Consider the following 23,975-nt stretch of genomic DNA (forward strand, 5'->3'; position numbering starts at 1 on the left):
AGACCAATGAGTGGAATAAGAATGATGATCGGCTGCTGCAAGCGGTGGAGAATGGTGATCCTGAAAAAGTGGCTTCACTGTTGGGTAAAAAGGGAGCCAGTGCCACCAAACAAGATAGTGAGGGCAAAACTGCGTAAGTCTAACTTAAACTTGTGATTTAAATGTAATAGAGGAGAAGTAAACAGCCTTGGATGTCCATGACACTTACAGTAGTTAAGCACCAGGGACTGTCCTGAAAATAAAGGTATTTTCACCTGAAGCACGATACATTTTGGAAAGCTTCTTTCTGATGGTCTGTATTTATAATTTTACATTTAAAATTCCATTTCATAATCAGAAACCTATTAAGGTAACTTGAAGCTAGTCTGCTGGGCAGACTGGTGCCATTTTAGGACAGGATATTTTGGGACTCAGGAATTTCATGACACTCTACAGATTGCACACTCCAAAAGGCATTAATCTGTGGGGCTATTTTTTCCCATGGACATTAGTTTTACGATACAGAACTGAAATTATCTTCAGTTCTAACTAACCTGTTAAAAACAAAAATTATGGTGATGGGGGTTTTAAAATCTTGCAGATGATAATTCCTCCTTGTTGTGATTGAAACTGGACAGTGAAAGTTTTGAGTGAACGAGATTCCTTTCATAGTCTCAGTATATTTTATTGAGAATCAATGTAATGTTTTCCTCTTCTGTTCTTATTATCCTGTGAACATTCTGAATTGTGGAAGATAAAAGATTCCAGTAAGAAAGTTACAACATGGGATTGCTATCCCTAAACTTTTTTTCTTAAGGCATTGGAAGATGATTAAATGGATAAATGAAAAACAAGCATCCCATGAGAAAACCAAAGCCTTTGTAAAATTGAGGCTAGCTGGGGAGAAACGAAAACAGTTTCTAGTCTTGGGATAGACAGAAAAAGGCTGTTTATACCAAATAATAAGTTCCAATGAATTACCTCCTGGATTATTTATTGAGTCATGATCTGCTTCTTGCTTGGTCTGTCTCAGTTTTCTACATCTGCTATATTTCTGTTCTGCGTCTGAGGAAACTGGCAGTGACTCATAGTGAATGACCTGCAGCTTCTTACTGCAGAAGTCCGTGTCCTCTAATCACTTCAGATGGGCTTTCTCCACACTTCAATATGATTTTAATTTTTAGAAGTTGCATGTGCGTATTTTTCTTTTGAAATGGAGAATCAGACATAATCAAAGCATGACTTCTATTGAAGCCTCTAAATTAAAGATATGTCTAGCATCTTGCATTTTTCTAGTCAACATAACCACAGAGCTAGATTCTTAAACTGGACTGTTTCCAACGTAACACCAATATTTTGCAGGTTTCACATATAATTTGATACTTTGATTTTTTCTAGGGAACTAAGCAAGACTAAAATTATTAAATACACACAAGCCTCATGACTCTAGGAAGTGGGATTGTAACTGTAAGGATCTGGTGCAATGATTTTCATCTTCACATGGAAACATTTCAAAACTTACCTTCTTTCATTATTTGCAACTGCAAAGAAGTTGATTATCTTACATTTATAGTAATGATGCAGCTACAACTGACGCAGATGCAACTACTTTTAATTGCTTAGGATGTGTGAATTAGTGCTGTGAAGATCTCTGTTTTTGCTAGTTCATTATGCTAATTTAATTATTGTTTAGTGTAGTGGTTTAAAAGAAAACTTGAGAGAAAATGAAGGAAAATACCACTGGTGTGCTACGGAAATACAGTGCGTCAACTCTCATTCTGTTTCAGGTGCTTTGGGAAACTTAGCAATCTACTCAGGTTATTTCTGCTTCAGTTTTGAAAGATAGATACTGACAGTTGTAGAAGCCATGACACTGATCTGGAGAGATGTAGCTACCAAAGAGTATCGTGACCTAGAAGTATACTCTAGTATGGCTTATTAATAATGGGCAATGTCTTGTTTGCATTTTCCCCACTTCAGTCTTTTTTTTTGTTCGTGTGTGTACAGATGCCTCTGTATGTACGTGTATGCATGCAGGCTCTAAAACCAAAATACTGTTGCCTAAGCAATGTTATCAAATGCAAAATGAAGCACAGCCATCATTTCCGTACTGGTAGGCTTGTCTCTCCTATGTTTGCAGTGCGATGTCAGGGCTTCATGCCTGTGCAATGAATCGTGGGTGCCTATCGTAACTATTTTTCAAACTCTGCTTAGAAGCATAGACCCAGCAGCCGCCCAGTACTGAGTTCTGGTAGTGTTCCTCAAGACCGTGGTACTAATTTGACAGCTCCCTCACCTGGAGCATGGGGGACTCGTGCTGGGAAAAACCGTTCTGGAGAGGTCTTATGGGGACAACTGGCTACCATCATATGCAAATGCCACTAGTTAGTTAGAAAACGGTCTGCAGTGCTATGTGGGAAGGACACTCTTTGGATGAGTGGTCTATTGATCCTAGTGAGTATGTATCGATGCATTTGTTTGCATAATTAGGTTGAAGGTGACTAGAAAAACATGATGGATTCAATTACATAACAACTTGCATAATGCGATTAAAACTTCAGAATGTGCTTGAAAGCACAAAAGGAGAAACAATTACACACTGCAGTACAGGTTTGTTAGGCCCATTGTCTGTTCTTTTAAGGTGTGACTGCTTCTATTAAGGTCTTTTCTTTTTCAGTTCTTCTCTTAATAACTCTTCCAACAAAATTCTTGATATTGCTTTTATTTTATTTGAAGCACACCTTTTAATAATTATGTTAAACAAAAGGTGGAGAAGACTTAAGTTTTCATGCTTAAGGGGGTTCTTCCAAATTTTTGTTTTATAATCAAATGGCTTCTTAATGTAAAATCCTTGAGCTGAAAGGCACAGAGACAACAGCCTAGCGTTTTCTGCATCTGTTCTGTGGAGTACTGCATGGTCATTCTACTGAGTCCTGCTCAAGTGTGCTCCACTTCTGTCTCGGGTTTGGACATAACTGTCTAAATTTGGCCTGTGTCCTCGTTTGCCTCTGTCCTATAGATTCTTTTCTCTGTGGCTTGCCCACATGCAACAAAATACAGAAGTTTAAATTAATGAGGTCTAGGTATCAATAAATTGCTTTGAGCTAGTATTTACAGATTTTCATCAGGAGTTTTAACTCTCCAGCAGTACCTCTTAAAAAAAAAAAAAAAAAAAGGTGTCAAACTAACAAAACATAGTTTTTTAAGACTTGCTTGACTTTCCTCGCCACCACACAGCCTCTGACTCAGTCCTTTCTATAAACAATAAATCAGTTTTAAGGCCATGGAGCAAATCCACCTTTGGCGTAAGTTGACACAGCCCCATTGTTGTTCCCACTTACAGTGCACAGACTATTGCCAAGCACATTTGTAATAGAACCTATCTGGAAATCTGACTCTGCCATTGTAGTCTTATTCTGCCAGATGGTAGGGTTTTTTTTCCTTATTTTTTTTCTTTTTTTTTTGGGGTCCAGCTTCCTTAAACAACAAAACAGCGCTTTCCAATTTGGAAGTTGATCGTTTAAATCCCACTTAAACTAACAAAAAGGCTTTTTAAAAAGGGCCTTTTCAGGAGGGGATAGAATTCATTTATGTACTACTCTTTCCACAAGAGCAAGTGTTCAAACGGGCTGTTATTTAAAGAAGCGGCTGTTGTTATTGAAGGAAAAAAAAGTTTGGAAATGATTCACAATGTATAAATGGCAGCACTTCCGTGTCCTGAAGTTATTTTGTCTGTGTGCCAGTGCATCACTGCCATGTTTGCGTGTTTTTGCAAGGTACTGAACTAGAATTAAATGCTTATGGCTATTAAATGAAACAATAGGTCTCTGTAATTTTTTTTACTGCAATTGAATCAGCTGTTGCTTAATAAAATGAGTCTGACAATGGTACAAAAAAGCTTCAGAAACCTCTACAAATGCACTTTCTAAGGACTCTTTCACAAAACTCTTGTCAATAGCAGTCAGTAGAAATGATATATTTTCATTTGAATCAGAATGTTCATGCCTCAGAGGCTGAGCTGAAAATAAATTTGAGCATATTCCATCCCCAAGTACTTTATTCTGTATATAGGATTCATTTTTCCTTTCTCGCTTTTGGATCTTGTTGTATTAGGAGGTGGGGTGAGTGGCACAAAGGACGTCACTGTTCAAAGAGTAAATTAGATATTAAATGCTTTTTGAGAGGGACCGTTTCCCTGTTTCCTTTTATGTAATAGTATTTATCTTAAGGGAAGCTTTTTTATTTTTATTTATTATACAGTTATAATACAGTTCTGGTTGAGAAAGAAAACCATAGAAATGATTTAGTTTACCTCCAAAATCAGAGTACCTTGTCAGGTGAGTCTAGTGCCTATGAGTTTGAAGAAGAATCACAGCATCCTCCTTTTGTCGATTCGGAATAATACAAATCTTCTACAAGACCTTTGAAATTGAGGCAGTCTCCACATTTTTTTTTGTGTACATACTGGGGATCCTCAGTCTAACATCATGCACTAGGAGATGTTTTTTTTGCACGGACTGTGTTATATCCAGAAACTGACCAAACACTTATACGATGCTAGTATGCTTTCCTACTTATTTTGAAAATTGTACCAGGGTGGGAGCTGCTACTAGAAATGTCTAGTACCTCAGGTTCCTAACCTGTCTGGGAATGTATAGAATCATAGAATAATTAAGGTTGGAAAAGACTTCCAAGATCATCTAGTCCAACCATCAAACCATGTAGTTCATTGATGTTCCAATAACCAGATAAGATCCCTGACAGAAAATTGTTTTTGTCTTGCATTTATCATAGTTTTCAATTTATGGTAGTCCAGATGGTAACAACGTCTAGGTTTCAGCTCAGGGATGAAATAAAGACAACCGCAGAGATGTCAACCTGTGTTTTATTGCTAGCCAAAAGATAGCTGGAGTCTGGTTCTTATTTCAAAATTTCTTGTAAAGTTTGTTTCCATGGGAGATTGGGTGTAAAAACTTTTGTTTTTCCAGAGCTTCCTTGAAGATCTTTTTGGGTTAAAATCCCGATTGCTCCTTTTAGTTCCCATTATCCCCTGCAGCATTGTTATGAATATAATTCAATTGAGATGTTGATATTAAATTTCCTGAAAAATTACTTTCCACTTTCGTCTAACTCTTAGAAATGCTAATGAAACATCTGGGCATGGTTAGGCAAAACCATGCTCTGCCAGGATAGTAAATTGGGCTAATTAACTTTCCATTATATTCAGTATGAGCCAATTGTTAATGTATAGTGAGAGGAATTGCTTGTATCTCCACAATGGAGGAGCAATACTTAACTTTGATTTTAGAGTTTGGCAATACATGAAAAAAATCTGTATTTCATACAAACATTGTTGTACTGACAATCATACCTTATGCAAGCTTTTAAATGAGATCCATGGAGTGCATTTCATGCCAGTGGTTTGTTTCTGGCTCTTGACTGAAAGAATTTCTAATGATTTGAGTATACGACCTGTCACTTAGACTTTGAGATGTACCATGATTCAGTTTTTAGTTCTTAGCTATATTTTTCACAGGACTTTAAACTAACACCATTCATGTTCTGTTATGTGCATTTTTGAAGCATTTTTTTGCAAGACGTTTTAGTATTTTTTACCTTCATGTTTAAAAATAAAAAAAAACATTAAGCGATCTTCTAAAGAGACAGAAGTTAATGCTCCTTAGTTTGATTTAAATTATGAAGATTCTAAACTTCTCATCTGAGAAAGTGAAACTTCTTACTTTCTCTTTACTAATTTCATATATGGTAAAATGAAACAAATTCCACTTAATTTGAAAAGCAAACTCTATTTGATATAAATTTCTTTGAATGCTGAGAAACATCCCGTGACTTTCATGTCTTACATGCGCAGGACTTCCTGCAGATGATAGTTGGAGTTCAAGGAGGAAACAATACATTTTTTTCTGGGAACCAGCTTATGTATTCTGCTTTATACTTGCTTTTCCAATAGACCGATAGGATGGCTGTTATTAATAAGCTGTTACATTTCATTGTCTGTGAGTAGGCCATCTCAGGAGAAAGTAAGCTGCCTTTTGAAGGGCCTCCATGCGTGTGTTTGGGTACCTTGTGAGCCACCTGGCCCCGCTCCTGTAGGGTTGGCCAAACCCGTAGAGCAGCACCAGGCAGCTGGCCGAGTTCCCTGTAAAGCAGCTCCGTTAGCAGAGTTGCCAAATACCCAGATTTTACCAGACCCGGACAGTTTTCAAGGAGCTTCTGAGATGCTTGAATCGGAGCATAGCCTAGATGGTTGGGAGTTTTTGTGTGCCTGGCTTGAAACAGCTGCAGCTTGGCTCACGTGGAGACAGAGCACGGTGCCCTGCTTCTGCGTTACGAGCGCTGTGGTAGCTCCTTGCACTCCTCTTATCCGAGCTGGCAAGGGAGCAGAGGGGAAGCGTGCCTCCCGTGGGCTGGGCCAGAACCAGGCCCGCCAAGGCTGGAGGGGATGGGGCTAAGGCTGCAGTTGTTTTTCAGATTTATATCTGCATAATGGGCTGCAGTTGTTTTACGTGTTTTTCAAAGACTTATGCAACCAAATGAGCTGTATGTGTAGATTTTAATTACACCAACTGGCTGCTGCTAGTTTAAAGTGCTCTGATCTAGGAAGAGAAAGGGAACAGACAGCCAAAACAGAGCAACATGTAAAAGCTGGATTTTCTTCTTCAAAATGCTTATCTGGCTTGTACACCACTCTGCATCTTCTGCTACCTTCTTTACAGGTGCATGCTGTGTTAGGAAAAAGTGTAAAAATTGGTTGTTCCTTCACATGTCTCTATTCCATTCCTTTCTCTTCTCCACAATTGTGGAGTCTTTGTTAAAAGCTTTACTAGTATAATTATTCTGAAATGCTAAATAAAAATATGTTACCATAACAGACATAATAGTTTATAGAATAAATGTTAACAAGTCATCTTAACCAGTAGTCTCTGAGGAGCATGTTACTAGTGGATTTAATACTATGAGTGTATATTTAATGCACTTGGGTTTTAATTTCCCTATGAAGAGAAGTTCACTGTATACAGTTTAAAAAAAGATAAAAAAAAAATTGAATAGTTATTTTTTGTTTCAAATCTGAAAAGGTCCAAACTGTTAGAAGTTTAAAAATCACAAACTTCAAACACAGCTTATACCCTGAGCTATCCTCTGTCAACATCCCTGATGTTGAACAAGGATATCCATGCTCTTTGGTTCTTGGAGTACTGTATGCAGTTTTTAAGCCTTGCTGGATTTTCATGCAACAAAAATATTTTCTTTAGATTAACTTTTACCCAGTTGTTTTCAGCCTTTTTCAGTCTTTTCCTGGCTTCTTGTTATGCTAACATGCTTCGGGATTTCCTGGCTCTAATTTCATGACTTTTCGTGTTGTAGGGTGGTTATTAGCTTTTGCTGGCCTATATACAATAATACCAAGCACGTTGTGTTGCAGGATGGAGGTTGAGGGAGGTGCTAGTCATTGCTTTCATTGTTGGACATAAAATGAAGTTTTAACTCTCTTCTGCCCTTGCAAGCAAGGGCAGCAGATGGTAGCTGATTTTACCTAGCCCTAGGGAGAAAGTTGAACGGATCTGGATACATATATGGTATCCTCAGAGATTTCACTCTGAGCTGAAAAGATGCTTTGCCAGAAGGCATATATATCGAGAAGCTAATTGTCCACCACTTTGGACTCAAGATGTGGGATGTGCTTTTAGAGAAACAATCAGAAGGAAGCTTTCCTGGAAGCTAGCCAATGTTACACTGATCTAAAAGAAGGGCATGACAGAGGACCCAGGAAACGATAGACCTGTTTAGTCTGTTTAGTGTAACCTTAGTACCTGGAAAACTTACAGAGATTATCCTGGATGTTATTGAAAAGCATTTAAAGAGCAAAGCTATTATCAGGCATAGTTAAACATGGGTTCATGAAGGGAAAGTCCTGCCTTAGTAATTTGATCTCAAATGATAAGGTGGCGCATGTGGTGGATGAAGGGAAGGTGGCGGATGTAATCTTTCTGGATTTCAGTCGATACTGTCCCTCACAGCATTTTTCTGGACAGACTGTCCAACTGTGAGGTGAACAGGGTCATGCTGTGCTGGGTGATGAACTGGCTCAACAGCAGAGCACAGAGGGCTGCAGGGAATGGGCTACGTCTGGCTTGCAGCTGGTCACTGGTGGTGCTCCACAGGGCTCAGTTCTAGGGCCAGTCCTGTTCCACAATTTTATCAGTGATCTGGATGCAGGAGTGGAATGCATCCTCAGCAGGTTTGCTGATGATATTAAACTGGGCGGTGCTGCTGACAGCAGCAGCAGGGAGGGATGAGAGGCCTTGCAGAGGGATCTACATAGATGGAAGCATTAGGCAATCATCAATGGCATGACGTTCAACCAAGGAAAATGCTGGGTGCTGCACTGGATCCAGAGCACAATATAAGAAAAGAATTTAAGAAAGAATCCAGAGGAGAGCACCAAAGCTGGTAAAAGGTCTGGAAAGTATGTCGTGTGAGGAGAGGCTCAGGACACTTGGTTGTCTGCTTTGAAGAGGTTCTCTGTGACTCTCTGCATCTTCCTGAGCAGGGAAGGAGGAGAGGGAGGTGTCGGTCTCTGCTCCCTGGGGACTGATCACAGGGTGTGTGGGAACAGCACAAAGCTGCACCAGGGGAGGTTCATTAGGAGCAATTTCTTTACCATGAGGGTGGCCAACCACTGGAACAGGCTTCCTAGAGAGGTGGTTGCTGCCCCATGCCTGTCAGTGCTCAATGTTTGGATGTTTGGATACTGCCCTCAATAAAGTGCTTTAACTTTTAGTTAGCTCTGAAGTGTACTCGATGATCTTTGTAGGTCCCTTGCAACTGAACTATTCTGTTCTGTTCCCTGCTCTGGTTTCTTCTTCAGACCTTAGCCTTAGAGGCACAGGTAACACTGCTCTCATTTCTAGGCTTTTCTTTTCCATACCCCAAAACATCAACAATAAAAGCAGCATTTCAAATCTTTAGACTTTCTGTCAACACCTAGGAGTACCCTAAAGCTTGACCTTGGCAGAATCTCTGTTTCAATTTGCTGATGTTAGGTATTGAGGGCCTTTAAAAATAGACAGTCTGCAGGAAACTTCATATGACAAATTGAAATTGTGAGCACTTAGATTTACAATAAATGGTACGTGGAAGAAAAATCTATAAGTTTCAGACTTGAAGGGGGAGTTTGTGGTAATGTGGTAATAGAGTTTGCCAAAGAAAACTGTGCATGAAAATGGAACTGCTGGAACACAACCTGAGAATGAAAAATATAAAGCTTCTGGGGATCTCAGAAATCTCTCCGCAGAGCAGCTGGTTGGATATTTTTGCTGAGTTTGAAGGCTAAAATCAGGAGTCTGTGGCTTGCCAGCTTCTGTAGTGCATGATGCAATTGCTTCTTTCCTATTAAGAAAACAGCCATTCAGCAGGCTTGCCTTTTTTTCATGTCCTATACCTTGAGGTGTGTATGACTGAAACAAGACTTTTTATGCTGTGAGGCAAAGCTGGAAGCTCTAAATGAAAACTGATTTTTGAAAGCTGTTCCAGAATATATGCTAACATTGAAGACCCATATATTTTATGCCAGAGGGCTTTGTGTGTATTAGGGAAAGCAGATACCATCTCATGTTTAAATAGAGGATAGGAGAACAGAAGCTGTGTGCACTGCTTTACGTGGTAGTGGCTGGTACTAAGAAGGACAGATGGGAAGAAACACTCACAGCTCCTCCTAAATCCATTACTGCTTATGTCACCTTTCTTGAAATCTTTGTCTGTCTACAATCCAGAAGGCAGTAGCAGCTCATTGTGGATTTTAAAAGACATTCAATCAATATTTTGTTTTCTGAGTTTTAATAGTACCAACACTGGCTTGAAAATGAAGTGTATTTCCTAGAACTGTTTTTCCTATGATAATTTTTGCACTTGTGGTTACATGTGTGCATGACAGGAGCATGACATGGACTTCCTGCATTTACTGAAAAGCCACATTTACTACATTTACTCTTAACAGGAGTGAAATGGAAGCAGTGTAAAGCTATGGATTTTAATTGTTAAAAAAAAAGTAAACAAAAAACCCTAGTAAATATTGATATTTGTGCTTGTAGATGTGTGATATGCCTTTAAAACAACCTATGATTTGCTGAATATCTGAATGGGCTTATCATGGTATTCATGGCCTCTCTCTCTGTAGTATGGAAATGTCTATAGTAACTGAAATGTATCTTCATGAGGATTTATCTGGTGATATTCAATGTTTGTCTTTCTCTCTCAATTTTAATTTGGTTCTCACCTTGAAGCTATTTCTGCCAAGACCTTTCCGTGTGGGATTGCCAATGTGAGCAAGTCCCGTTCCCAGATCTTTATGCTGGCTTGGGGTGGGGGGCAAGCCTCAAGAACTCAGTTCCCTGATACACTGTAAGGCAGGAGGACAGTACGGCAAGAGGTGAGTAAGAGCAGCTGTAGGGTGGGGATAATCTAAATTAGTACTTCTGCTGCAGTCTGCTACTGCCATTTTCACACTCAGCTAATAAGTATGAAAAGAAAATCCGTTAGTGAAGGAGGGAAGAATGCTTTTATTTCCAAATTAAGGATTGGTAACATACATCCAGATGGTTAGTATTGACAGGCTTGCCAATAGTGAGGTTCAGCAATATTTCCTTTGTAGTTCAATCACTGGCTGTTTCTAAGACATGCATCTTCTCAAAGTGAGTGATTGTCACTTGATTATGAAAGGCAAGGATAAGGGAAAGATAAGGGTACAGCAGCTTTCACAGGGAAATGTTCAGAGTCTCATTTTAGTTTTTAGTTTTAAGGTGAAAGTCTACATCTTGTCAAACTTCACCGTGTTGAGGCTGGTCCTGTTCCTTCATTTGCACTGACAGGGTGCACGCACACGTGACTGTGATGAAACAGTGGAAAGCAGCTTTGTTTTTTTTCAACTGGTTTTGTTCCCTCTGTAAGCTCATGTGGGTACCTACCTACCTATGCAGATGCAAGGAAGAAGCAGAACCAGCAGCTGGATCAGCAGATGCTGGCCCTGGAAGTATAATCCTTGCTGGAACAGAGTTACTGCTTTGCTGAGAGCCCTCTCTGGGTCAGCAGAGGAAGGCAGAAAACACCTTCTCAGTCAGGACAATTCTTGGCCTTTCCCATTCTTTAAATCTGAAAGTGATTATTTTTCTATGAATTAAGTTCAGGATGTGTCAGAAGTTTTTATGTTGTGTATAAAAGGCTTACTTCCTTCACTGTTCTTTATGTTGATAAAATCCCAAACTATTCACAGAAAAGTAAACAGTACTCTTCTCTAATTACTCGTCATCATATTACATGCCAGAGGACACCACATTAGACATTAGTCACTCGGGAATACAGTCACTGCAGGCACATCTGTGCACAGAATACGCTGCTTTCGTTGTACTTGCAGACCTTTCCCATCCAGGTCAGGTCTCTGCCACACTCTAGCACTTCTGCCACTTGGCCTGTGGTGGAAAGCAATCAAAGGCCAGGTAGCCTCTAGTCAGTGTATTTTTGCTGTTATTATTGAAAGGGGAAATTGAGGCTTTGAGGGATAATACTGATTGTGAAAATCACTGTAGACATTTATACGCCAGATGCTACCTCTAAAATGTATAAAGGTTTAAATCAGTGCAGAAAATTTTCCAGATAATCCATGGGTCTCTTCGTGACTGAGATACCTGGCAAAATCACTTCTCTCATCTGGTAGCAGCAAGAGTTGAATGTTTTCCATTTCTCTCTGTCTTATCAGCATTGCAAAGACTCCAAGCAGCTCTGTATCTTATTTTATCAATGTTGTTGTTTGTGTGGAAGTATTGGTCAGTTTGAAAACTGTAAATCATCAAACCGTTGGCAGACAAGTCAGATTTTTTGAAAGTCAACAAAAATTTGATGTACACTAGAAAATGAGGAAGAATGATGTGCTTTGGGGAGGAATGTTTTTACTCAAAATAAACCTTGACAATGAGTATATGTGAGTTCATAGTGTATTTCAAACATTCTTGCACTTAAAATATTTTCAGAGCACTCAGATTAAAATGGCAGAGAACAATAGTATTGTACTCTTGCATATACATTTGACTTTGTTCTGTGTTTGTCGTAATGCTGTATTTGCTATTTTCTGTTCACTTAGCATCCATAATTCAACCATGTTCTTTATTTGCTTTGGATTTTGGCAAATGCCGTGTCAGACTACTTTCAGGCCCTGGAGAAATTCTGTGCTACAGAGAATGCTGATTCTGCCCTGAAAGAACTCTGGAGCATGACCCTGCCATACAGAAATGGAGCCTGTAACAGGATGTAATTTTTCTGGTCTTCTGATTTTGTTTTTCTTTTCACAAATAAAAATTTCTTAGTGTTAAAAGGTTATTGTCTTAAATTAAGACTTTATATTTATTTTTTCTTATTTCATCATGCTCCACTCTAATTTTGTGGTATTTTCTCTAGTTATATGGACCACCCAGTTGTTTTAAGCCAGCTGTCAAAATAACATTCAGTAAGAGGATTGTGCTCAGTTCGCAGGATGTAGCTGTGTAAATGGTTCAGCAGAGAACCTGGATTCAGCATACACAGGTCTCATTACTAACACCACCTCAGCAGGCTCAGTTAACTCAATTTTTACAAGTCTAAGCTCTAAATGTGGATTAATTCTGATCTTTTACCTGTGGTGAAATTATTTGTAAAAAATGATTTGTATGAGCTGAGTAGTAAAAATTACAGCACTTTTCTGTTTGAGTTACTGTCTGGCGTTTAAATAATTTCTGGAAATACTCATTCTTGACTTCTTAGCAAAGACGAGCTGTATCTGAACGCTTGTGCTCTCTGTCAGACACTTGCTGAAGAAATCTCCATTCTCTTGCTAGCTTGACTTTATAACTGAAACACAGAAAAGATCTTTAGCACTGAATAAACGACTGGCTTACTTAGGACAGTTGTGTTTCACTGGCATCTATATGTAAGAAATCTGCTTTCAACTAGTTCAGGGATGTCTTATGCAGCTGTCCACACCATCCAGTCACCAAGCATTCATAAAAAGCATCTATCGATGCATTTGAAAATGTTATTTGAGTAACCTTTTTGGGTCAGGAAAAAATTACACCTTACAGGACTTGGAGATGATAGCCTTGCAGCTGTTCTCCAGTTGACTCCAAATCTGATGAAATTTTGCTATGTTCCTGCTTACTGTGTGCTCCAAACGGGCTTTCTCTTTTTCCTGAAGAATGTCATTTTTCATTTTATCCTGTTCATAACTGAGGAGTTGTGGGACCTGTACATTCCCAGTGGAAAAAAGCAGTGTCAGAACAACTGATCTTTATCAGCTGCTGCAGAGGTGGGTCTGAATTCTGACATGCCTCATTTCTGGATACAGTGGGAAGGGTAGCTGCTACTCCGCTGCACTGAAACGTCTGAAGATTATTGTAGAAGTCCACCCTGTGCCACAGGAATGGTAGAAATGTTTGGTAGCAGTAAAAGAAATCTATCTCAAATCAATTCAGTCTGAGGTACCAAGATGTAGCTGGGAGTATTAGCAACAGGCTTCTTTTTTGTGGAATAAAAATGAACTATGTTGGAATGGGGTTTTAGGCTGAGTGAGAATGTAACCCTCAGTGTGGCCCTTGCTCCAAATCAAAACTTATATGTTTGTTTTTATTTGCCTAAATCATTGCAAAACCAGGAAGTGGGAGGAAAAGTTGTTTGCTTTCATATAAAGGGAAGTTTATTCATGAAGGATGCAAGTAAAAGACACCACTGCTCAAGGCTTCCAGATGGTGAGAACTCCACTGTTTGGAAACCTGCAGCTTTTGCCTCAAGTATTTTAGGAAAGTTTATGTAGCTTGTAAAGAATTATTCTGTACTGAAATCAGTTTCTCCAGGCTTTGTTTCAAGAGCTTCCCTTGCAACACACCAGCTCTCAGTGTCCACTCCTGAAGTTTTTTTCATTTTTTTGGTGGAGGAGGCTGAAGGAGGGACTCATAACTTTAAAATCAGATAGAATTACTCCTGAAGGCGAAGTTTATGTCCAGTCCTCTGCAAATAACTGACTTAAATATGACTGTAATAGGTTCATCCTAGTCTGGAATCATTCTCCTCTCTTTTGTAAGCAGATCTGATTTCCCAGTGAACCAGTTCAGTTTACTAAACTGTAGCTAACTAGCTGTGTCCCCCACCCCAATTGCTTATGGACTATTAAGAAAAAAACATCTTGTTTGTAGGGTTATGTAAGAGATGATAGCATTAAGGAGGGGATAGATACACAGTAAGCATCTGGGAGAGAGCAGTAGCAGGCCCAACAGTGTTGGCTCAGGTAACTGTGTAAATGAGTGCGAGTTAAACCTTACCACCCTCTCTTTTCCCAGGACTCCACAGATTGCTTCTATGTTTTTGCTTTAGTTAGATTCTTACATCCTTCACACGTGTTCTCTCATCTTTCTCACCACCTGCACTGCTTACAGATGTTTCTTTGATCCTATCAATTTGGGAGAAGCAATACTTTTGATCAGCGTTTCCTTGACGTGTAAATTTTTTGACAGCATGAAACTAAGCATGTGCATGTGTGATGACTTGCTGAGAACTGCCACAGGAATTGTTTGCATTGGTGGGACTGATGTGTTCATAGGTACATAGCCTGAAAGGAGTTAAGTTTTTATTCTCTGTTTTCTTTGCAGTCTGATTTTACCTAAACCAAACTTCTTTTGCTCTTGCATATTCTTGTTGCATTTGGAGTTATCCTCCACAGTCTGTCTCTATAACCTGGATGTTCTCGATTTGGCCAAGTTATTATTATTCAAGTATTTATTATTCTTATCAATATAGTCAAATGTAAGAGAGCCACGTGTGTGCTTCATAGCCTTCCTGATATTTAAGTGACTTTGATTGTATCGTGCGTCTACACAAATGTATCTGAATCTGTTTCAGTATTTACCAGTATGTTGTGCTGGCCAAATTAGAGGTGTTGGAATTTATCAGACTCCATTTGCCTTCCTCTCTTAGCCATTTTCCCAGAGCCTGAGAAACCTTTTCTTTTTCTGAAGAATGTTTACACAACTTTGCATTGGTCACCAAGTACATGAAGTTTTGGTATCTGAATGACTAGAGAACAGCCAGCAGCAGGGCTTTTTATGTTTTTAGAAGTGTTAACTCTTCAGTTTGTTTATGGCAGTAGTAAGCAAGTGGACAAGCACACAGGATATTTTTATACTTGCAGAGAACAGTTCAAAGCTCAAGCGCTGCCTGCCTACCATTTGGAGTCAGCAGCAGGCAGCGGGGAAGTACTCCGTGTAGGAAGGGAGGTAGTTGCTGTACTTGGTACTTTGTTCCAGGAGCGCTCCTGCTTTGATTAATTCTCAGCCCTTTGCCAGATCTTGTCTGTAGGTCTTTTTCCTCTGCTTGGTTTTCAGGAAGGCTGCAAAGAAAAAGTCTGCAGCTTAGAGAACCACAGTGTTGCAGTTCACATACTCTGCGCCAGAAATATCTGTTTCATTCTTGCTTGGTATTCCTGGTTGCTCAGACTAGCAGGCTGAATTTTCCGTGCTCGCTTTAACATTTAAAGGAAGCAGTTGTCCAAAATGCAAACTCTTAAATACAGCGGAAATGTGTCTACATGATTAATTAGGCTCCCTTTAGATGCTGGGGGAAAAAGCCTTTAATGTAGGAGTGCGGTGTGTTAAAAATAAACTTCTACTTCGTAAGATATTAGAAAACATCCCAGGATTACTGGCTTTTTCAGTCTGGGACATGCTTTATGAATGTACCAACTTTTCATACACAATTTAATAGTAATTGAAAGTGTTTTGTCTCTAACTTGTTTTTCTACATTACACCAGTTGGAAAACAGCTCTCTATATTAAGCTGATATTAGTAAGACCACGGGGAAGTAATGTGTCTGCTTGTACTCTGTCCATATCTTGAGACTCACCTGTGTTGGCACAATATGCATCAGGATGTTATAAACTCCATTTTCAAAAGATTTTCCTTTGTCTTTGCTTCTCATCTTAATTAAGTCAGTAGCATGTGTATATGCTTCTATGAATTAAATTCTGTGAATCCTTGAGGTGCCAAGAATGTCAAAGATGAGCTTTCAGTATAAAAAGTCATGAATTCAGCGTAACTTCTTTGGTTTATTCTGTAATCATATGTAGTAATATAATAGTAATTTATGCTGTTCAGCATGTCCTGCAATGGTGTGGTTGGCAACCTCTCCAGTTTTCCAATGTTCAAACAAGCAGATGCTTGAGATGGGAAAGCAAAACCAAAAGTTGGAAAATACATCCCTAGCATAGTCTTAAAAATATCCACTAGCTTTCATTCCTCCATGTTACATTCACATACACTGATTTTTTTTTTTGTTTATTTTACACACACACGCACACCTCCCCTGTGAAGAAAGATTGGCTCTATAGAGGACAGTTCAGAAACAGAATTTGATTTAGTTTAATTCAGGAAACCAAATTACCTTTTAGAGGAACTAAATTTTGTCTGCTGAAAGAGCACAATTAGGATTGCCCTGAGTGTCTAGAGCAAAGCCATTTTTTGAGAGTATTTTCTTCAGTAATTTCCTAAGCCCAGGAATTCTGTGGGGATATATTGCATCACTAGGAACATTAGTTTACAAATCGTGTTGGACTGATAGATGCACATTAGGTATATGGCTTGGGTTAATGAAATATCAGCCTGTGTAAATGTATGAACACAAAAGTTTTTGATGTGCTTTCTGACTTTCAGAGCAATTATCTTCTTGGGAGGTAGTGGAGGGTTGCCAAAAGATCTAAGGACAGGGAGGGGAGAACTTGCCAGTACTTGGTGTATGAATGAAGGAGAAAGGAGGTCTGTAACAGAACAGTGACGTGTAAATGCTCTCCTTCAGTTTTCACCTGGCGGCTACAAAAGGCCACGCAGAATGCCTCAGGATTATGGTGACACATGGTGCAGACGTGACAGCCCAAGATGGTGCAGGTATGCCTCTGCAAACATAAACATATAGCATAATATGCTTCATTTGCCTATAGATCTTGATGTGCAGACTGCAATGAAAATTTGACAGCACTGCTTCCCCTCCCTTGCACACCATGTATGAAAAGCACTTGTAACCTTTGAGGGCTTGGTATGCTCCCTTTTCTGCATATGGAATTCAGATTCTATGCACTTGAAAATTTTTGCCCTAATACTATGAATGTCAGAATTTATAGTGGACTCCAGCTGCAAAATAATAGTTTGATTTTATTAATTATTGCTGTTATTACCCCCTCCCCCCCCCCGAAAAAAAAAAACAGCCAAACAAAAAACCTTTTTGTTAACTTCATGTGAAGTTTTGCATAGATTAAATCAAGGTCTTGTGTGTTGCTTTTATGTGTATCCAGCTATTAACTCCATTAACTGCAGTTGCAGTAAGACATTTCTTTAGGATTATGACATACTGAAAAGAGCTGATATGGGCTAAAACAGAAAGAGAACTATTAAATATGCTGTTTCAGCCCTTGAAAGTGTATGTTTTAATTATTACTCCACTAGGACAATAATGAGAGCTGAATTTGAAACTGGCAAACACTTCTTAGTATATTTCAGTTGACATATCTGTGGAATCTGTGACCAGCATTTTGTCTGGCTATCAGGACCACCTAAATGAAGTGTCAGTATTCTGCCTCTGCAATAATGATCTGTAAATGTTGGGTTCAGTTTTAGCCACCAATTACAGCCCTAATGAATTTGTCACACACTGAAATGATTTGCCTCCATGAGGAAGTGTCTGTGATACTACAAGAAGTACTCAGATTATACATAATGATAAGAGAATATATACACCCAATAGTATTACTCAGAATTCATACTTCATCTTGTCTCAGGTTTTATTAGTCATTTGGATAAATAACAGGTTGCCTGCTCTTGCTTGAGAGTGTCAACCCTGTGTTTCTCAGGAAACATCTTTTCTGTAAAAGTCTCATTATTTGCTGTGAGGTTCCACTGTCATAAGTGGCTCTACTGTCTGTTATTGAGTACTAAATCTTAGCCCCTTCCTTCTTTCTTGCACAAATAATTTATTCTTTTGTTGTCTTTGGCCTATTTAATTTTTCAGGGGCTCTGTAAGATAAAACTAGAGGAGAGACTGCAAAATCTTTCATCATTAATATATAGTCAGTAAATCACTGTATTGCATAAGTAAATATGACCTCACAGATGCTAAGTAAATTAAGAAAAAGGGATGTCTACAAGATGCAAACTGAAGTAGTCATGTGTTCTGAGTACTCATATACTTGCATTTCGTGGATGATAAAAATTTGTTGTAGTGATGAATTTGGCTGGTTTTGCTCTTCGTGCTAGATTCCTTTTTCATTGCAAAAAAAATAAATAAGTCATACAGACACCTTGACAGACATCTATCTGCAAGGGAGGCTGTGTATTTTAGGAAAATTGTTTTATATGAAACAAAACATATATGCATAATGTTAGACTTACTTCCGCTAAGGCAGACTCTGACACAATGTTTGTGTCATTCCTGTATGTGAAGCTAGACATTAGGATTGTTGGTCAGGCAGATAATGGAATAGTCTGCTGTAACTGTATTCTACTTGATGCAGGATTTTATTTTATTTAATCTTGCTAATTCCAGTACTTTGGAGTGATTGAATGCTTAATTTGCTTTGCTTTTTTTGATCTAGGGCACAGTGCTTTACATCTTGCAGCAAAGAACAGCCACCCTGATTGCATTAAGAGGTTACTTCAGGTAAAGTAAAAATTAAATTCATTTTGATTATTTTTGAGATTTCACTTTGGTAGTTCTTCACTAGATATTGACACATTTCCTGCTAATAATCTGCACCACACTCCTATACTGTTGTCCCATTTCCTTGCAATCTAGAGATGTGCTTGAGTTTAAGACCTTTTAGGCACTGTGAACAGATGATAGAAGTATCTCCCCTGAGTTTTCTCTGTGCAACTGATGTGACATAGCAGGGCTGGGTCTCAAGCAGACTGCAGCTTCTAATTTCCCAATTTTAATCTAAGTGGTTGGATGGCTTGGAAGTAGATGGTATAGAACAGGTGTAGGGAAAGAGGATTCTTAATGTGTGGTGGGACTTTGATATTGACTGGAATGTTTTCTGTCTGTGCAATATAAAAGAATCAATTGTTGACCTTGTCAACAATGGCTGTCAAGTTTAGAGTCAAAGGTAAAAGAAAACAAAGGAGTTTGGTACTAATCCTCAACCACATGACATGAAGGACAGTGAGGGGTTAGAAAAAGTAGAAAGAAGGGAGTGGGAGGTGGGTAAGAAAAACAAAAATGAAGATAAAAGAGAAGATTCTTAGGACACTGAGGGAGGCTGAAGATGTGTATTAGTAAGCAAGGAGAAACATTGTTCATCTCAGCTCCATTGCAGAAAGCCACGTAAGTTTTGTTGATGGAGGTGATCAGAGTAATGGGATAGATATTTATATATAGATAGATATTTAAAAGGAGTGTAGAACTATCAGTAAGATTGTGGCTAAGACTACGGATGAAATAATGAACCTACAAAATAACACTGCCTGAGTGCAGTGGTACAGAAAGGGATTGGATCCGTTATCTCAACCTCCAAATTCCTTTCCATTGGTTACTTCAGGGCTCTCCGTGTCTGTTGTGACTGATGCCTGTCAATGTCTCTGACCATACTGAGTCAAATTTCATTGACTCCCACTCATTGCAAGCTGAACCTCCCACCCCCTTCTCCCCCACCATTCTTGCACACTTGGAAGGGGTTATGATTAAGCAGCAAGACTCTTCTCTTTGTGATTTGGTTAAAAAAATCTACTAGATTCTAGAGCAAACCCATTTATTTAGAGCATAAACAGTGACATCAAGCTGTCACTAATTGTATCGCATGCAACAGCATGATCAACTCAGCAACTAGATGTGTTTAAATATCTGCTGCCTATTCACCTGCCCACTGTAACTACAAACTGCTTTTGTTGATATCTTGCTAATTTTATTACAACATATGTATTTCCAAACAAGTTTGTAAGTCCAAACCCTTTGGTAGTATTCTCCAGTAATTCATGCTCTTTGGATTGTTTTCTTGCATCTGTAGACCAACTTGGTGTTATAAGGTGTTTGTACACGTGAGAAATGTCTAATCTTAACATAGATAATTATTTTACACAGGCTGAATCTTGACATTTTTGTTATATAATTTGGTAGCCTGCACAAAATTGTTTTCTTGGGAAACCATGGAAGAATTGGAGGCAGTGCTACATTTGAAAGTTACAGTATCTAATGTTTGATTTTTAGAAACTAAAAATTTCAGTGTGATATCTTTATTTGCCATAACTAGAAGTAAAATCTTCTGTACCAAAACAAGTCTTTATAAAGATTTGCAATTTGGTATTTTTATATTTATTATTTCAAAGTCTAGCTTAATCAGTAAGCAGGTGGCTTAAAATATTACAAAATATAACTGGCTTTTAGATGCTTTAGTTCTTACAAATGGAAGTGAAGCATTATGTCCTTCAACAGAAACAATTTAATACTAATGCATTAGAATGTGCTTGCTCTAGCTCCTAGTGTAATGTAAAATATGAAGCTTTTGCTTTTCTCAGGCAAGGGGGTTGGAGAGATTCTTTTTGGTTTCCAGATAGAAACTGTTCCAAAACTATAACTTTTTTTCTAGGGATATCTCTCTCCCCATGCGCGTTTCCCATGACTTCAGAATAAGCTGTTACCAAGAAAGGATAGACCAGATTGGTAGAGAGGAAAGCTGTGCTTTTCATCAGTATTCTTCACTTTTATTGTATGGGCTGAACTTTGTGGAATTACTCATAAAACTATTCTCAGAGATGTTCAGCTCTCTGTCCTTAACATCAAACATATGTTTTATTTTCTTGGTGTTTCTCTAATTTTTTTTTTCTCATTTCTGAATTACGCAGTGTAAATGTTCAGTAGACAGCACTGACAATTCTGGGAAAACAGCTTTACACTATGCAGGTAACTTCTTTGTTAAAAGTGTGTACTATGTATTTTGTCATGCTTGATATTCCTAGCTCGTGAGCTTGGTGAAGCTTTGTAGGTTATAAATGCATAAATATAGTGACTCCCTTTCTGCTGATTGGAAAAATAGTGGGTAGAATGGTGAGGTATATTAAAGTTGGCTTATTTCTGCTCTGTCATTCCATTTTTTCCAGCTTTCTTTAACTAATCTTTTGATTTTATTTCCAACTTGAAATGTCAGATTTGTTGGAATGCCTGCATTTTTAATCTGACAATGAAAGTTTGTTTACTTTTCTAAAATTAATATATTATTGGCTAATTGAAGATTTGAGCAGCTGAGGGATACAAGTTCATTCTCATGGCTTATAAATTTGGGGTATTTTTCAACACTGAATAGCAAATTTCAGTTACTTATAGCTAGCAAGTTCACTCTTACATGTACAAAGCCATTGAAATACTTAAAAAATTAAGATAAGGTTGATTCTGACTCTAGTGCTTAAAGATCGTAAGTTAATTTAGACTATAAATAATAGTTTTATTTCTGCATACGGCTTGCTGTTCATCCTCTTTGTCTCTCTCCATCTTTCTTAAAAACAGAGATATGATTTAATTTGTTTTTCTTGAACGCCATTGTAATGATGCAATATTGCAAATGGGAAGTGTAGAACACAGGTTTCAAAAAAACGGGGTTTCATGGACTTTCATGCTAGTTTTTTCTTTCTTTTAGCTGCATGTGGTTGTCTTCAGGCAGTTCAACTTCTCTGTGAACACAAATGTCCAATTAACGTCAAAGATTTGGTAAGTACCTCTTCTCCCATTGTTCACTTTAAAGCTTTTACCTTCTGCTTCAGTCAATCTCAGGTATCATAGTTCAAAGCAATGTTACTGTTGTATTAAATTTTGGATTTCTCTGGCGGAGAATATTCCTTTTGTGGCTTGCCATAGTAGATGTGGGAAACCACTTCACTATCATACACTAGTGGTAGGGTTTGCTGTTTGTTAAATTGAGGGTTTGATACAAGTGTCTAGAATCGATTCTGATATATTCAAAACATGATTAAAAGTCTTCCCACTCACTCCAGTAGACTGTGGGAAACACACGTTTTGTGGCAAGTGCTGCAAAAAAAATTATACTTGGTATAATGTAAAGGCTAAGGGACAGTATATTCTCTATTATGAAATGACTACAAACAACCAGATCTGTCTTTGAGAATGATGCAGTTGCCTGGTAGAAAACTCTGATGATAAAGAGAGTGGACCTGACAGAAAATAGACCAAAAAAAAGAAGGGGGAGGAGGGCATTTAACTTTTTTTTTTCTTTCCTCCATCTTATCTTCCTATCTGGTCTTTTTGATGAGTTAAAAAAAAAACAAAACAAAACAAAAAAAACACAAAACACTCATGAACATTAGATCTAAAATTTCAGTAGATGCATTTTAAAGGCAGAAAATTTTGTCTTTTTTTTTTTTTTTTTTTTTAATGCTAAGAATCAGGAAGGCTATGGCAGAATCTTAAGATGCCCTCAACTGCATCATTGGTGATCATGAGAAAGACAGAGCTAAACCCACCTCAGGTGCACAACAAAATGATGTCAAGCAATGGTCACAGTTTGGGCGGTAGACCTGACTGGGAAATTCCAATTATGTGTTAAGTAAAAAAAGAATTATTAGCATGTAGGTGGTGGAACATCGGAAGTGGGACCAAAAGACATCATGGTGTCTCTGTCTGTGGATATGCTTAAAACCTGACTGGACAAGTCTCTGAGCAATGTACTGTGAAATGAAGTTTGCCTTTCTCTGGAGTGAGGGCAAAGGAGGAAGAAAAAATCTCTAAAGTTGTCTTCCAATTGAAGTTACTCTGTTATTCTAAGAAATGTTGTATTTTTGCCTTGTACTTAGTTAAAATTAACCTTTTTGTTGTGGACTTATTTATAGGTATTGTATAGTTGCAAAATCACCGTGTTATAGCATTAAGCAAACAGAAAAGGGAGTACAGACAGCAAAAAGCATTCCTGTTCTTAATGCTTTGCTGAGTGATTCCATTCCCAGTACTAAAGGAAGGAATTAAATAAACCCAGCTACATTTATGGTACATGACAAAAATGTACAGGTAGTGCCTTGTTTGTGCTGTGTAGAAGGAAGGTTCATAGCTGACCTTTAAATCTCATGGTGGTATTTGTAAGTTGTCGAATTATTGTTTATAGTTTCTTTAAATGCATTCCTAGGATGGGAACATACCTCTGCTGCTTGCAGTACAAAGTGGTCATACAGAAGTCTGCAAATACCTTCTGGATCACGGAGCAGACATCAACACCAGGGATAAAAATGGAAGGTACAGCAGGTTAACCATCACCATGTTAATTCTTTCCCAGGGCTGACTGTCAAACGATGCTCCCTTCCCGAAATTGTTGTTATGTGAACTAATGCTTTCAATACCAGAGAGAATATCCCAGTTGTCAAGAAAGCTTAGAGAATTCTGCCTAAAGGGAAAGGTGAAACAGAAACTAAATAACTCTAAAACTAGATCATGCCTGTAAGATTTTCGTTGGGTTACCAGAGCAGCAAATCCCATTTTAAAATCATTCCTACAAGAGTTTGAATGATAGCACTTGCCCACACGTCACTTTGTACGTGTCCCAGTTTTCAGTGCTGCTCTGTTGTTGGCATGAGTTAGTTTCTCCAATTTTAATCTGAAAACTGTTACTTGGAAGTGACATTCATGGAGAGCTCTCTTTTCTAATGTAACACAGCCGCAGCACCAAGAGAAAACACAGTAAAACTGTTGTATGGTGGAGATGCTGTATTCTCAGAAAGTGCCATTTAGAGACTTGTTGCCTGAATAGACATCTAGCGTGTCAGAAAATCGTTCTTAAACCAGAGCATCCTTATTGTGGGAAAAAATGTACTCATTTTGATGATACTGATGAAGTTCAAGAGTTCTTGAAAATTATGGACTTTTATAAATGATGAAACTGCAAACGTAAAGCTGGATGCTGAGAAGACTTGGCACTTAGTAATTA

General features: G+C 38.3%; 1 protein-coding gene across 6 annotated transcripts in view; it reads left to right on the plus strand.

Annotated features, from left to right (window-relative positions):
* The window catches only part of RAI14 (retinoic acid induced 14), an 86,207-nt gene that overhangs the window by 49,590 nt on the left and 12,642 nt on the right, over positions 1-23,975 (plus strand). For all 6 annotated transcript variants that reach the window (XM_080572561.1, XM_080572557.1, XM_080572560.1 and 3 more), the window contains exons 3-8: positions 3-133; positions 16,865-16,953; positions 18,654-18,718; positions 20,896-20,953; positions 21,684-21,754; positions 23,181-23,287. In XM_080572561.1, the coding sequence (XP_080428687.1) occupies positions 3-133; positions 16,865-16,953; positions 18,654-18,718; positions 20,896-20,953; positions 21,684-21,754; positions 23,181-23,287 (521 nt within the window). The remainder of the gene's footprint in view (positions 1-2; positions 134-16,864; positions 16,954-18,653; positions 18,719-20,895; positions 20,954-21,683; positions 21,755-23,180; positions 23,288-23,975) is intronic.

Source organism: Anser brachyrhynchus, assembly GCF_964034855.1.
Source record: "Anser brachyrhynchus genome assembly, chromosome: Z".
In the NCBI taxonomy this organism is placed as follows: Eukaryota; Metazoa; Chordata; class Aves; order Anseriformes; family Anatidae; genus Anser; species Anser brachyrhynchus.